Source organism: Pelodiscus sinensis, chromosome 3 (genome assembly GCF_049634645.1).
Source record: "Pelodiscus sinensis isolate JC-2024 chromosome 3, ASM4963464v1, whole genome shotgun sequence".
Classification (NCBI taxonomy): domain Eukaryota; kingdom Metazoa; phylum Chordata; order Testudines; family Trionychidae; genus Pelodiscus; species Pelodiscus sinensis.
In genome coordinates, this window is record NC_134713.1 from 172072943 (window position 1) to 172090161 (window position 17219).

The 17219-nt window shown below is 35.9% G+C and overlaps 1 protein-coding gene across 18 annotated transcripts in view; it reads right to left on the bottom strand.

Annotated features, from left to right (window-relative positions):
- Nucleotides 1-17219, bottom strand: part of NRXN1 (neurexin 1) — a 1137502-nt gene that overhangs the window by 131591 nt on the left and 988692 nt on the right. For 9 of the 18 annotated variants that reach the window (XM_075925459.1, XM_075925458.1, XM_075925456.1 and 6 more), the window contains 2 exons: nt 5044-5133; nt 3352-3671 (listed from right to left, as the gene is read on the bottom strand). In XM_075925459.1, the coding sequence (XP_075781574.1) occupies nt 3352-3671; nt 5044-5133 (410 nt within the window). The remainder of the gene's footprint in view (nt 1-3351; nt 3672-5043; nt 5134-17219) is intronic. The other 9 variants (XM_075925469.1, XM_075925468.1, XM_075925470.1 and 6 more) reach the window with 1 other exon arrangement.

A 17219-nucleotide genomic window follows, 5' to 3' on the forward strand; every position in this document is an offset into this window, starting at 1 on the left:
AACAAAGGGAAATATTCCTTCACACAATACACTGTTAACTTGTAGAACTCTTTGCCAGAGGATGTTGTGAAGGCCAAAACTACAACAGGGTTCAAAAAAGAGCCAGATAAATTCATGAAGGGTAGGTCCATCAACAGACATTAGCCAGGGTGGACAGAGATGGTGCTCCAGCCTCTCTGTGTCAGGGCTGGGAATGAGTCACAGGACATTAGATCACTTGATGATTACCTGTTCTGGTATTTTGCTCTGGGGCACCTGGCACTGATCACTGTCAGAAGACAGGATACTAGGCTAGATGGACCACTGGTCTGACACAGTATGACCATTTTTATGAGCTGTGACTGCTCAGCCCTTCAGAAAATCAGGCAATCAGTCTTTTGTGAAACAGGGCTAGGTGCAGTTTAAATGCAGTAATCTAAGGCAAGAAGGAAGGGAGGAAATCATGTTATTTTTGAGTGGTTCCCTCTAGTTTCTAAGAACAATGATACATTCCAGACCTTGGTAAGGGGACAGTTCCTGTAATGTGGGAAACCAATCAGACAGACAGACATTGGAAAGTAGAAATGAACAAATGAGGTGTCTCAGAGAACCCTTTCCCCATCCACCTTCTACTTCTCCAAAAGAACTCACAGCTTATCACTGCTGCTAGTTTAAACCAGAGCTTTCATATATAAAATTAATTCCCAGTAATACATCCGGAAAATCTTTAACCTGGACTCATACCCAATACATTTTTCCTCATTAGGAATGATACTCCAGCTTTCCAGAATCAAATACTTTCCACATAAACCTAGTGATATCTCACATTTTATTATTGCAAATTACTGAGACTGGACTACCTAGAAAATAACAGAAATAGTATTCAAGGTAGTATTAATAAAAATAATTCATTTCCTGCATTGTTAATAATAATTTAGATTACTGAAACAAGCAAAAAACCAAATTATATGTTATCATGTATAGTGACTTTTTGCATGACACTTACATTTGGCAATGAAAACAAATAGTTTCTATCATGTTTTTAGTGAATTTCCATTACAGCATTTTTTAGTTAATTTTGCTTTCAGATTTGTATGCACTGTTATTACAAATAAATAAAATTGCATGTGCATTTATAGAGAGAGACACACACAAATAAGATTAATCAAAACTTATTAGTAATCAAAATGTTGGGCCTGATTTAAAAAGACAACAGCAATAATTATTATTAGCATTGTTTTTACTCCTAGGCTATGTCTATACTGCAGAGCTATTTTGGGATACTCTCAGAATCCCGAAAAAGCTATTCCGCATCTTTTGAGCAAGCCTGTTATTTTGCAATGTAACGGGTTTGCTATTCTTGCCAAATTTTGAAATAAGGTGTGACGTAGTGGGGGTACCTTGCTAGGGCTGTGGTGACCTCTGCTGTCTGTGACAGGAGTCATTATGCAAAGGGGGCTCCAAACCTGTCTGACCAGCTACCCGCCATGGGGAGAAACAAAGGAAGGTGGAATGCCGCCCCTGGCTAGGGGGCAGGGCTGGAGGAGAGTTAGTTAGTTTTCTGTCTGGGAGCATGGAGGAAGCAGCCTCAGCAACAGGCTGGGGGGTTTAGAAGCCGGACCCCCCATATCAAGGGGGGCTGAGGCATCCTAGGCCTGCCCTGTAACCTGGTGACATCTGTGCTGTGCTGTATTCTGGAGAGGCAATAAACTCCCTCTGTTCTACCGGCTGGTGGAGTCTGTTCATGCCCTTTCGGGGGTGCAGGAGGCGGGGGACCCCAACACGCCGTCACATAAGGTATTTCAAAATTAACTCTAAATCAGCTATGCAATTTGTGTAGCTTAAATTGTGTAGCTTATTTCAAGTTATGGGTGCAGTGTAGATGCACCCTTAGAGGGCCATTCTTCTCTAAGGCCTGGTCTACACTATGGCAGAAGGCTGAAGTAAAATATGCAACTTAAATAGTGTTTCTGCGCCATCCACACAGCAGGCTGCAAATGGGAGCAAATGCTCCTGTCAGCTTCCCTTACTCCTCACAACTACAAGGAGTACAGGCACCAGCTGGAGCTGCCCTCAGCATTTGATTTATGAGTTTATACTAGACCTGCTAAATCGAGTGCCAGAAGACTGAGCTCTGCAACATTGATCTGCCGATACGAATAGACCTAGCCTAAGTGCCATATGTGTTTGAAGAATTATAATCCCAGCTTTTAAAATGAAGAAACTGAGGTACAAAAGGTTATGAAACTTGTCCAAGGTCACAAATCGTAGTTTAAAATAGAATACAGGTAGCTTTACTCTATCCATTAGAACCTTCTGTCTCCCTGATTATATCGTCATCCACATAACATTTCAAATTCTTGCTCTGACAATTTGCGACTTTCCCTTACGCTTTCCCTGACATTTTGACATCACTAGTTTAAGAGCTATGGTTTAAAGAGGCACATCAGAAAACCAGTTAGTGACCCTCTGAATCACGTGAACTGTATGACAACCTTTTGGTAATATAAATCTTTTTTAAATGAAGTTACAAACAGAATATGACAAATGTAAAAATGTTATATCTTAAAAAATGTCCTGTTACATTTTTTCTAAAGCACAGAATTTGAATATTATGACACAAGGTACGTGCAAGGCAGAAAATTAAAGTGGTTAATGAACTCACTCCTCCCCCCGCTTTTTTTTAGATATTCAAATTCTTCCACAAAACAAGAAGAGATCCTGCCAAAACCCAACAACTACTCAATATATGACTAAATTCACAAGGTGCAAATAAAATCAGCAAACAATAAATTACATTCTATAATAGGGAGCCTCGGTCTTGTGGGTACAAAGAGTTCTAAACTCTCCTTGAAGTTAACATCTTCCAGGATACATTGTGACCTTTAAGAAAGTGCATCATTGTGTCATCTTTCAAAGGAAATTATAGTGTCTCAATGCCCTCCCTCTTTCCCATCATCTCATATTCTCATCTTCATACCGTCTTTCATGTTGGTCCTTCATCTTAGATCTCCCACACTATTTCATTTCAGCTAACTCTTAAAGATCCACTCCTGTTCGTTGAATTCTGTCAGTGTTACTCACCATAGGAAAAAAGCGCTCTTTAAAAAAAATCTGAGGTCAGAGAAGATGGTCATCTACTACAATAAGGATCTGAACAAATTAACTTTAGAATAAAAGCATCTTCCATGGGTCAAGGCACTTTCTTATTCTAAGTTCCTTTCAGCACCCCACGTATTGGGCATTGTCAGTATACCTACTCACATATGTATTTAAATAACAATAGTATCTCTAGAGCAGATGCAATTTTGGAAAGTCCAGTCATGTAAAAAGAAAGGAAAGTATTTGGAACGTATATAAAGATTGACTAACCTGACCAATAGGTTCTTTTGTAGGGGTCTTTCCTCTTCTGACAGTGCTTGTGGCCAAAGTGGTAGTGGTTTCCATAACTGATGTGGACATCTCAGACTGCATTGCGGTAGCTGTTGACTCAGTTGTCATAGAAGAAGGCACTTCACCAACAAGTCTCACGTTTCCTTCTATCACGATGTTGGCATCATTTTCAGCTGCCATATTCAGAACTTTCAAGCCATTGTAGTAAAGACCAGATAGCTGGCCTTGGAATGGATGACCCCGTTCCTTGCCTCCAATTTTTATGGTTGCTTGACTATTGAAGATTGTAAGCTGACGCCCTGTAAAGATAACATTACATACATGCAAAAATGTTGATTGTGAACTCTATACTCTAAGAGGATGATTAACAAATTTGCATGGGGTGAATAATGATAGCAATAAACTATAAGAGAGGAATTTGACTCATAATTCATTGCTTTTTAATGAAGTGTCCATGAAATGCATAATTATTGAGAAATGTTTGTAATTTCTTAATTTTCTGTTTTGTTTCTTTGCTAAAAGGCCAATCAAGTACATTTATACATTTGTTTAGTATTGCAAACAAGAATGAGATTGCTTTCCCTTTTATCTACATTTTGCCTTACTGTGTGTGTCAAGAATGCAAAGTTTCTAAAATCCCTAAAACTATTTTCTGTCAATATGTCAAGATTTTCCATACTAATATAACCTGTAACTTTATAAATATACACACACACACATTCACGTGTGTGTATGTATAATATGTATATATGTGTGTTTGTATGCAAACATTCTATTGTCACAAAATCTAATATATTCTAATGCACTAATTCAGATATCTGTCATGTCTAGATATAAGTATATAAATTAATCTATCCTTTTCACATCTGAATGTTTATTTTCACATAACCACGGAAAAGAAATGCGTTGTTCATACTGAGTATCTCAGACAAAGAATTCAAAGATGTGTGATTGGCTTTCAGCAAGACTATCAATTAAAATAAAAAGATTTTAGATGTAAAAGTGGCTTCAGAAATGATACACATACCAATGGAGAAATCATGGCACAATTCCATTAAACAGAGAACCTCAGCAATAGTACCATTTAATGTTAAACAGAATATTTACTTTAGCAGATTGGTTTCTGCTCATATAAGCATGCATACAACTTTAAGTTCTGTTTTAATTAGTGTTTGTTCCAAAATCCCCTTAGAAGGTTGCAAACGTTAAAGGGACTTCATTTTGATTGGCAATTCATAGTGCCCACTATTTAAGATACCTACAGTTTAAACAAAGATTTTTTTTCAGGACCATAATGAACATATGAACTACATATATTGTTAGTTAATAATTTAGATGCTGGAACATGTAACATAATCTATGAATGATTTATAATTTGTGGTTAATGTTTGCTATGAGTACCTTCATAGATTGAGTTAGTGGATTATATTTAACAGTCCCTTTAACCTTAAGTTAACAGGGTAAGATTATTAAACAGCTGATACTTCTAAAAATGTGTAGAAATTATTATACAAGGTATGCAAATATTACTCTCTAGATTTTACTGTTTTAAATCTGTTTTTAATTTAGTTTTACTGAAAATTTATTTTATGTTTATTAGTCTTACAATGAAGTACTACTTGGTTATGTTCAAATTATTTTTTATTTGAAGTTTTAATCAATGTTTTTTACCTTTGTCGAGTAGCCATTCATCAACTACTCGACCAAGTCGATATGGAATTCGCTGTCTAGCAATCGCCAGGCGCTCGTTATCATTGTTTCCTTTAAAGTTTAAAGAGACATTTCATTGGTTAAAATCTGTAAGGTCAAAGGTTAAAAGTTAATACTTAAAGCTTGAGCTATACAGTTGCCACATGATTTTTTGAAATTTGGAATTTTAAAAAGTGCTACCTAGAACATTTCATGTTTCAGACTTTTCATTCATTCATTTATTTTATTTTAGCAAACAAAATTATTCCTATGTTAATTGAAAATTAGAAATCTTCATTTGAGCTAGGTTATTAAACTTATGTTATAGACAGACCCAAAAAACAAATTTATACATCATATAATGGCTTTACAAAAAATGATCATTGACCTCAGGGTTTTGTATTTTTTGATGTTTCTTATTAACTAGTTAAACATGTTCAGGTGAAACAGGTTTATTTTTCAAAAGCCATCCAACCACTTATTCCATGTTAGTCATTTAAATAAGAACACAAGCCATAACCAACATCTATGGTAAACTTACTTCTTTGGTCAAGAAATAGACCTGACAAAACTAATTTCCTAATAAAAATACTTTTTCATTCATTTGATTTAAATAAATTCCAGAAGTTCAAATTTGTGATAGAGAGCAAATCAGATTATCTATTATTTCTACATTTTAACAGAGCCCAGTGACAGCATATACTAAGAAACATTAAGGCTTTGACAAAAGTGACTTCAGTGGTTATCTATAGTAATTTTATATCCAAAATGCAGAGGTGTAATAGTTTAGCCTTGTTTATCAGGGTTTCATAAGCTAAGAGCTGGCCAGCAGGAAAGACTGTGAAATGTGAACTTCTGTAACTCTAACTACCTTCGAAAGCTCAGCTGTAGAGTTGGTAGCAAACTCATGGTCCTCATGATTAGAAATATACCAACTTGCGACTGATAATTTGAGGAGTGCCTCAAAAATATGGTATATCAGAAGAATTTGATCAATTTCTATACTTTTTAAAAATGAAATGCACTAGGAAAATGGTGAAACCAAAAATGTTTTTCAATATACTGTGCTTTTTGTGTAGATTGACAATACTTATGTCTCACATGCATTCATAGATCAGTTTAAATATCTAAGAAGTGAGCAAATCCAAAAGACAGTCATTCCTAATGGTTCCAAACTTGTACTAATTGATTCATATGTGAAAACTCCTTACTGATTTCAGCAGGAGGAGGATAGTAAATGGTAGATATAAAGCTCTAATCTGTGAGGCACATGTAGTCCCCTTACTAAAGGGGCCTCTGTTTTATTCTAAAAAGACCCTGTGTGCTACAATCCAGACTACAATTCCTATGAGCCCTTGGAACAAAAGAGGTAGGAGGGGTTACACACACAACATCTCTAATTGAAGCTCAGCATCTGGCAAGATCTTATTTGACATTATCAATTAAAAATATTATCCAAATTGAAGCACCCAGTCCCGCAATCTTTATTCACATAAGCAATATCTATGAAATCAACAGCATCTTTCATAAAGTGCGGGACTGGACTTCTACTGTAGCCCTGGAAATAAAAACAGTCTCCATAGCAAGAAATAATTTTGGTTTATTTATCGTGCTCTTCTGTAAAATTGACTATTACCTCCTATGCTTCCTGTATGCTTTGTATAATTTAAAATGATTATCATCTTGGCCAGCATCACGTTTTGGAAATTACCCCCTTCTTTACTTTCTCTTCATTTTGCCATGTAAAAACTTCTAGACCAACTCCAATATTTATAGAAAACACATCAATATAGCATTCTCAACTTCAAATACTTTTTGTATAATACACTTCAGTTTTTAAAAAATGTTTCCAAGGAAAGGAAGATGCAGAGCAAAAAAATGCATTTTACTTTCATGCTGCTGTGGACATGCAAAAAGTGAGATTTCTTGCTAATTATATGCTGTGACATTTCAACATTTCAGTTCTTCATCCTGGGTCTCAAGCTGCACTCTTTGTATATCCCAAGTTCCGCATAACTTCAGTGGAAGTTGGAGATGTTCAAAGAATATCCGCAGAAGTTTCAGATGAGTAACATGTGGAAAAAGGCATGTGGATGAATTTCTTCTATCTGCCTTTCTGAATCTTCCTTTTTTTCATCTTTTGTAGTAAAGGGGTAATGATTGTTTTCTCCCCTTCCCCATATTTGTCATAGCTGGATTTTCTTTAATCTTTGCTCATGTTTGGCATTTTGAATGCTGCTTACATGACTTTCACAGATGTCTTATCAATTGATTAACTGATTCAATGAAAGGATAACATATTTCTATGCATTTTCCCTTGCTTTCACACTTACAACCCCCATGGTTTATTCATTTAAAAATAATCTACCAAAGCACTTTAATAAAGGTTAGATTGTTCAAAATTGAGACCAGATTCAGCTTCCAATGAGGTCATATCAAAGACTCTCATGGAAATTGGATTGATATTTACTCATCAAATAATTCCATTCATTTCCATGGGACACTTTAAGTGAGTAAATGTTCCCTAGTGTTAGTAACAGTCAAAATGAAGAAAAAAATTGCAGTTTTATAATATGGGCACACGTACACAAGATACTATTTGATGAAAGGGGAATACCAACTAACTTATTTTTAACTTCCTTTCTAAAAGATTATTTCATTTTATAATGAAAACACAATCCTATTATCCTGTTGCATTATCTGAAAATTATGTTGTAAACTATCTGCAGCTGCTATGCACCCGGGGAGCCAAATGCAAATGAAAAGCAGAATAATAACTATTTGATTTGTAAAGGTCAAATATAAAAATAATTGTGGATTACTTTAGCTCATCTTTTGAAAAAGTGTAAAGGTGCATAGTAAAATGCATTTTTATTTGGCACAACCAGATTTGTTTAATTTTTTTAGTAGATAAAACAAATGGAAGAGCTACGGGGGAAATGGTGTGGAACTTATTAAACTTTCATTTAATGGAGAGTGCATAGGTTTAGAGACCAAATAATTAATACCCATGTAGGTGACTCTAATAATACATTTTAAAAAATGACGCCAAGGAATCTATCAACATAGCTACAAATGTTGAAAATAGTAAAAAATGAAAATCAGGAATCAGAACAGTTGATATGCATCTATTTATCAAATGTCTCTTGCTGAACAGTTAGGGCAAGGGTCTGAGCTGAGATAAATCTATGTAGCCCCCCCTAAACTAAACAATGCTAAAAAAAGCAAAATAATAGCAAACTTGTTACAGTCTGGCACACTATTTTCTCCAGTTGCAGTCATCTAAATTTTTTCAGACACTTTGTTAAATTCAGTATTGTTCAGTACACTTGTACACAAAATTTTAAAAATCAAGAAAATTTCCTAATAAAATTATTAACATGTTATTATAATCTACATAGAATTCTGGCTTTGAAATGTTATTCCTGATAGCCTTCTTAAGCATTAAGAACAGCTGAAGAAATGCTTGACAATAGTAATGCACTTGGAATAACTGATGTACATAAACTTTAATTGTAGACAGGCCTTTAAATGTGTCTCACAAAATTTCTTGCTGATATAGATGAGACTTTATTGATAAGGGGGGGGGGGGATTATAAAAGACCACTCAACGTATGCACTGTGACATTGTCCTGACTGATAGAATTCTAGAGGGCTTTATTCTTCTTCCAAATAGACAATATTTTGTGCCACAGTAGTGTATTAATTCTGTATGAACAGGTAGACTTCAAGTGAATAAGGGTAATTTCAAAGAATCAATGTAAGCAGAGAAAAGCAACAAAGGTCAAATCTTTGAGTCAGATCTAAATCTTGTGGTGAGATTGAGAAGAAGCAATCCAAAAAATTTTATTCATACTTTTGCATCTACAGGTCAGTGGGGACAGGCTGCCTATGTGAACTTCACTAATATATATTTTATCTCCTTCCAATTTTTTATATTGTCAGTGTTGAAGTAATTCTATTTTGTTCTCTGAAATAAATGTCAGTTATTCATGTGAAATAGCAGCATCCTTGAAAGAGAATAAGAAGATTGAAAATTGAAATTCTGTGAAGAGCAAATTAAAGGATAGAAAGCATTTTGTTTCTTTGTAACATCCCCTTTCATGTCAGATAAATTCATCCTATTAATTAGTGAGCTACTAGGCAAGCAAATAAAATGGCATTCTAAAGAGAACTAGGAACCCTATAATTGTTTTTGGAAAAAACAAATCCTTGATTTTATATCGAAGGACTCAGGTTTTAGACAAAGTTCATGCTGACATCAGTAGGATGTTTGGCAGAATAAGGGTTAGTAGTGCTGTTGTCTGTTCAGCTAATAGATAAGGAAAGTGTGTCAGAAAAGAGCTGAGAGGCATGAGAAAGGGATAATAGTGGCTCCATAGCAGTCTCCTGAAAAAAACTCTCAGTTTACAAGATGCTCAATACAGTCATGGGGCTAGACACAAGATGGCAAAGTTTACAGATAATATAAAACTGCTCAAGATAATTAAGTTCAAAGCAGACTGTGAAGAGCTTCAAAAGTATCTTACAAAACTAGGCGACTGGGCAACAAAATGGCAGATGAAATTTAAGGTTGATATATGAAAAGTAATGCACACTGGAAAACGTAATCCCAACTATATATACAAAATGATGAGGACTAAATTAGCTATTACCACTCAAGAGAGAGATCTTGGAATCTTTGTGGAAACATCCACTCAATACGTAGCAGCAGTAAAAAGAGTAAACATAATGTTGGGAATCATTAAGAAAGGGATAGAGAATATCTTACTGCCTCTACATAAATTGATGCTATGCACACACCTTCAATACTTTGTGGAGATATGGTTGCCTGATCTCATAGATATAATGACATTGGAAAAAGGAGACAATTTATTAAGGGCAGCTTCCAAATGAGATTAGTAAGACTGGGACTTTAGCTTGGAAAAGAGGGAGATCTGGAGGAGGTCTATAAAATCATGACTTTTCTTTATTCTTTTACTCTACTTTATAAAATCATGACTGGTTTGGAGAAAGTGAATAAAGAAGTATTATTCATTCCATCATTGGCTCTTAACCGGGTTGAACAGGGATGGTGTCCCTAGCTCTTTGTCAGGGCTGGGAATGGGCAACAGGGGTTAGATCATACGATTACTTATTCTGTTCATTTATTTTGATGTACTTGGCATTAGCCATTGTCTTATAAGAGGATTCAGGGCTAGATGGACTTTTGGTCTTACCAGCATGGCTATTTTTATGTTCTTTGTCTATGGGGCAGGTGGCATTATTTAGTAATGGCCACTGATAGTTTGTGCTAATGTTCTCTCAATTAATAAAATATAGCTTAGATTTTCAAAGGAATTTAAATCAAGCTCCTAATTTTCTACCATTGCTACAATCAACTGGGGTGCAAAAGATACAATTTAAGCCTCTGGCTCCATGACCTGCACTAAAATTCACACTCATTGTGCACCTGTAATTGGACTCCCACAAACAAAAGAAGGTGTGATAATGCAGTCACTATCTATTTCAAGCACAAATGTCTAACTACGTGGCTTGAACCTGAAATTGTAAGACTAACACTGACATCAACTAACTCCGGAACACTGGACTTGCATCTGATTCTGAAGACAACAAAGCAGGTGCACCATAATGCCACTTGGAAAAAATATACATATATTTATGTATTCAATGTTATTATAACAATGAAAATTGGGTATTTGCTGTAGGGTATATTCGGAAGCAGCCAGCTCATGGAGATTATGCAAAGCCTTACTAGGATTCAGGTGAAAATAATTACCCTCTTTGAGCCTAATTTAGTGAAGTCAATGAAACTGACCTAGTGAGGAAATTATTCATCTGTGCAAGTGTTTGCAGGATTTGGGCCTTTAGCAAGGGACATGCTTTAGTTATTTTCTACACCTCCTTCTCATGACTGCACATAATATAAGGGGAAGGCTAATTAATATCCTCAGCTAGCCCCTACCTTCCCAAAATGAAGGTGGTATCTTCCTGAAACTGTCAGGTCCCTGTCTGCCCTCAGGCACTGAAAGCTATCTATCCACGAGATAAGTTTCCTTGTTCTCCAGTGCTTAAGGGAAAGCAGATGCATGTCTTTAGGATATAATATTTCTTCCTGCCGGCCATCTTGAACAGACCTGTCAATCATCTAGGGGAGACAACTGAAGGGAGAAGCATCTCTAAAGTTAAATAAAGCAATTGCAGCAAATCAATAAGGGCCAAATTCTACAATGCTTGCTCATCTAGGATAGTATCTTTCTCTGAAAGTAGCCCCACTGAAACTAATAGAACCATTCAGCTAGTAGAGGGCTATTCGGGATTTGTGAAAATGTTAAAATCTGGCCCTAAGTAAATGGAATAAAATAAAACATCAGTATATGGCTCGAGATGGGGTATGAACAAACAAATAAAATACATTTAAAGTCAATACAAAGCAGAAGGACTACAGTAGCACTCTGAATTTATTAGTATGAGCTTTCCAACACCATGAACATGCCATACCTCCCCAATAAACAGAGCAGTTCAACAAAGAAGGGCACATGTATGGACGATGAATTAGCCATACAGGATGCACTGTAGACACTAAAAACATGCCAGAATATAAGATACTTAAGGAATTTTCCTCTCCATTTTCTTATTAATTGCCATCATTTTCCAATTATTTGTGAAACATGAATGTATCATCTGTGCTCACCTCTGACCAAATCATTTGTTGTGTGTTCTGGGCTAGTACTGCTCAGGATTTGCTCTTTTAGGCACTTTACCCACAAGTGTGTATGATTTTTAAAAAGAAGTGTTCTGAATCCTTTCCGTTTATCCAACTACCTTCTTCTCCTGACACATTTAGGAAGCAATTCAGATAAGAAAGAACTCTCCACCCAAAGATTCCTAATATTTCAAGACCAAAACCTGATCAATCAGGATTTTACAAAAGCAAAAACAGTAATTTCTGATCAGAGTATCAAAGATTTCTACAGTCCTAAAGGATCCCCAAATGGTTAAGGTATCAATAGATACCTAACTAGAAATTACTTCATCCACTATACTGAAATGAAGCCACCTTTAGGGTGGAAGGCAACATTTTTGACAGCATAAAACAATACTACAAAGTACTACTGAGCAAAAAGTGAAAAATCAGATTGTATTGAAAATCCTTGCAGTTACCTGACAGATTGAAACAAAGAGATTTCTCACTTGGTTGGAATTTCATACTACCACCACTAATCCTACAACTTTTACTTTACCTTCTTATGTTCACCTGCAGACTCTTTGCTTCCTGCATGTATACAGCATGGGCCCTGAGTTGAGACCACATTTTTAATAATTTTAAATGACATCATCACTGTAAACCAATATTACTCTTTTGATGCATTGCTATTAGGTGCACCAGCCTATTTAGCTGAAACCAGCACCTGATAGCCTGTGTTTTGATGTTATTTTTCCACTGGGCTAATTAGTGATTAAGGTAAGAGTGTTCTCTTCCTGACTCGCAATTCTTCAATATATGGCAATGTCTTTGTTTGTCTAGTACGGCAACTTTAGCGTTCAGAGATTGGCATATTATATCAAAAGCAAGGGGGGGAGGAGGAAGAAAAGCAACAAGGAGACAAGAAAACATAGGTCCTACTCAGATAAATTAATGGTCATATTGTGTTATCAAGCTTTCTAAAAAGATCCTTTGTACTTACTTTAAGCATCTAATATTATATGGTTGCTTATAAACAGCAAAATTGACAGGAACCATTAAGGAGTAAGTTTAAAATATAAAAAATGAATTCTTGAGTGACATTTTGAAATTCTCTAAGGTATCAGGACTCTGAATTGTTTCTAAATTATGTAACACCACAGAAGGTTGCTCTTCTGATAAAACTTTAACCAGAAGTCAACTATAGACTGTTTCTTATTCAAAACTTTTCAGTGTCTGAAAAGCAAAGAATAATATAATCCTATTTAACCCTATTGCCCTTAAATTAGCTAGAATAGAAATAGTAGCCACCAAATTTGACATGGGTTGTCACTCAGATAATAATCTCATTTCACATTGGCAGAGGGCTGCTACTAAGAATGGCATTGGACAGAAATAATATTCACATTATATGAATGGTGGCAAATGAGAAACATTGTGTTCAACACTTATTTTATGTTCCCATCAATTAGTATCCACACAATTATTTTGTATTCAAGTAGAAGTCATCAGTAAGTATAAAAGATTTTATTAATGCACACAAGTCTCCTAATTAAGTTTCACTCTATTACATGTGCCAAGGACAGAGTATGACACCATTGTTAGAGGGTTATTCATATTGTTAATGAAAAAATAGTACAAGTTGCATACACATATAAATATACGCACACAATTTCTGGATTATTTATAACATTATTTCAAATGAAAAATCATTCTCTTGGACAAAATTTCTGCTCTCAGAATTTACAGTTTGAGAACAGACTTTGGCCTTCAGTTGTATTAAATAAAGCTATTACAGGTAAACTGGACTAGTAAACTATGTTTGGAGTTCTGTGAATATTTGTGCCGACATATAAAGCTTAACTTTCCTATCATTACAGGATTAGTGACATAATCAGAAAAAATCTAAAACAATCAGCATCAACCCTAGCTAACAGGGAAGAGGGTAAAGTGGACACAACTGAGAAATGAAAAACATTCATTCTATTTTATTTCATGATGCATGTTAATGTGAGTGAGTTAGCCACCATTATTCCCCAATATACTAGACCATACAGGTGCTTTGTCACAATCACTACATCTGTCCTAAGCTGTGTCAGCTCATTCGCCAACTATTATGCATGATTACACACAAGCCAACTGAAACAACAAAAGAGAGGTCATTACTTGGACAAGTCCTTGTAAAGTAAAAAAGCCAAAGGCACCCATATGGATAGAAATTGGCATTTAGGAGATAAAAATCTGTTCCATGTCAGCAGTGCAGCAAAAGAAGTAGCCCTTGGCTAAAGAAAGCTTTAGACTTTCATCTATGCCTAAAAGTGGCATTTCAATTTGTGTATTTATGCCTTGCAGATATTTTACTATAAAAGAATAATCTGTTTCAAATGGAAAGGTTTAAAATTGTACATACTCTGTTTTAATGCTTTTGGCAAGGTATAGCAACAGAAACTGTAAATAATAGAAACAGATGCTCAGAAGATAAAAGCAGAAGAGTGCTTTAGTACTGAAGTACTATAACGAGCAGTCCACCATGAAATGGCATAATGATTGTGGGTGGACTCCCAGTACTGATTTACTTTTACCTGCTAACAAGAGAAATAATGCTAATTTCCTACCAAATATGTCAATAATATTTTCTAGATCAGCTAATATGTGTCTAAAGTTCCTTTTATGAAGTGTGATTCTTTTTTTTTCCATCTACGAGGAGGTGTTTTCAACTAAGAAAACATTGTATTGTTCTGATCAAATATGCACAATTAGGTCTTGAACCTAAAAGCTGTTCCATGTAGATGAACCCTTGCATGGCCTCCATAAAGCCTTATTGTCAGTGTCTTTACAAAGAACAACTAGCGGACAAAGGCTTTTGGGCTAAATTCTGTCATGATTTATACCAATGTAATTTGGTTCTCATTTGCTTGTAATGCTTACGCACTGTGAGTGAATGCACCCCTGTATTCAGACTTTATACACTATTGTAATAATCTTTGTACAATATATGACTCTTGTGATATCATTTCAAAACTAATAACTCACTAGTCAGTATCTTCATAGTAAAGTGTATGTAACAACAGAATATGTAAAATGATTAGCATAACTTAATATATAATACAAAATATCAGTAATGACCTTAACATATAAAGTATATGTAATAAGTAATGAAATGTAGAATCTGATATCATAACTGAAGGTTACCAGACAAGTCTGGGGAGTGAACAAAGTTTCACAAAGACAAAGGGCAAGTTGATGCCTCTGGGTAGTTGTTATCAAAGCTGACAGACAATCACTTGTTACATGAAGCAAAATGCAGGACACTGTGGGAGGCCAATGGGAGTACCCTCTCCCTTTGACTTCCCTTACTCCTCATAGCAGCAGGACTATCGGCATCAATGGAAGTGCCTTCTCAGTTCTAATTAGTGTGTCTGTACTAAACAAACTAATTCGAACCCCGGGAGATCCACTGTGGCAGCTTCCATCTTATCTGTCGAGTAGACATGGCCTTAGAAGACAAAAGAAAAATAAATAGCTATTTGACTTTGTGAGAGTATTTGACCTGAAATTTGATCAGTTCTGTTGCCGGGAGCTGGTAGTAAGGATTAGGGATGTTACATAGTGGTTAACTGGCTAATTGAGTAGTCAATAGAATTTCCATTGAATACTTGATTAGTCAATAAAGGAGGGCAGTGTCAGTGCTCACTCCCAGCTCTCACTGGGTCTCAGCACAGTCCCTCCCTCTCCCCTGCTGTTTGCATTTTTCAAGGGAAGCCAGCGCAAGTACTGAAACTTAGGACCAGGGATTCAGCCAGTGCCCTCTCCTGCTGGCTTGCCTTGGGAGGGAGGAAAGGGAAGTGAATTAGTAGTCCATAGCACTACCTGATAAGTTTCTGCTTATCGGGCAGTCGACTAGTCAACTTCTCCTTTACATCCCTAGTAAGGATTTGATATTGAATGAGGTCTAGTTTGTTAAATTTGAGCACTTAAAAGCATTTTATCTTTGTTTCTCTTGTAGACATTTCTGACTTTAATGCCTTGTACTTGTACCTCAGTTAAAATCTATCACTTTGTAATTAAATCAACATGCTTTATTCCTTGATTAAACTAAGCCTATGTTGTGGTTAAAATCTCCTTTAAAAGAAGGAAATGGTTGTATTCTAGTCCCTTACAGTGGTAATGGACCTAAAATGTTCCTGAACTGTCTTGGAGAATGCTGTTCCATGCAGAACACTCATACTTTTGGGGAAAACTTTGAAGCTGGAAGTGTGTTAGGGATCACTCTGCAAGTAAGATCAGGAATGCTGGAAGCCATAGTGTGGCTCAAAGGCTGCCAGGTCAGAGCTACCGGACCAAGGTTGTGGTGGTTCACAGACACTGTGGCCTGGTCTACACAACAGTGGAAGATCGGCTTAAGATATGCAACTAACATATCTTAAGATACGTAATTAATGTAGTGAGAGTTGACATATCCACGCCATCCATACGGCAGGAGGTCGACAGGAGCCAATGCTCCCATTGGCTTCCCTTACTCCTTCTGAGTAGGAGAACCAGCACCCTGAGTTTAATTTAGCATTTCTTCGCCAGACCCAATAAATTGAACCCCAAAAGATCAACCATGGGAGCGTCGATCTTCCGCATACAGTAGACATGCCTCAGGATATGACCTGCATGTAGTCAGACTCTTTATGAGCAATCCTGACAGAATTACAGCAGCAAAGCATCATGAGGCACCCAAAGTTTCAGGGTGCGGGTGACACAACTTCTCATTGTTCTGAATTATACCTTGGAATTTCATATTTACCCTATCATCTATGCATTAAATATTATGCATTCATCATAAGATATGATTAACAAGAAATGGTAGTGTTAGCCCCTGGCTTCTTAGATAGGAATGCAACTAGACATCCTTTGCAAATGAAATCCCACACCCACTATAACTTTTCCCAGAGAAAAGTTGGGTTTGAAAATGTTTATGATTCATCTCAGATTTTTCTGGGGGAGGGATGGAAGGGTGAGCAGATGTTAGATAGAAAAGACCTCAGAAGGTTAGGAATTACAGAGCATGAATATTTTATTTTGGCTCAAGATATGTATTAAAACAATACTGGAAACTGTAGCAGTGAGGTGACCAGAATTCCTATGTTAAAACTTATTCTCCTGAAATTATGCTTGGAAGGAGGACTTTTTTTTTTCAGTAAACATGGGTAAATGTTAATTTCACCTCACACACAAAAACGAATGAAAAATTATTTATATCAGTAATAATCAAAATTCACAGATAAGCAAGAAAGAAAATGATGCTTGAAAATGTCTTACAATTTGATTTAAAGATATTTACTTTAGTGTTATTGGACATGAGATGTTGATAATTTGGGTTTTAATAATTAAAATATTTAACTTTTCTTGAATCTCAACATTTACTGTCAATAAATGTCTGACCTTTCAATCAAATCCTGCAATGTGAAAATTTAAATACAGGCAG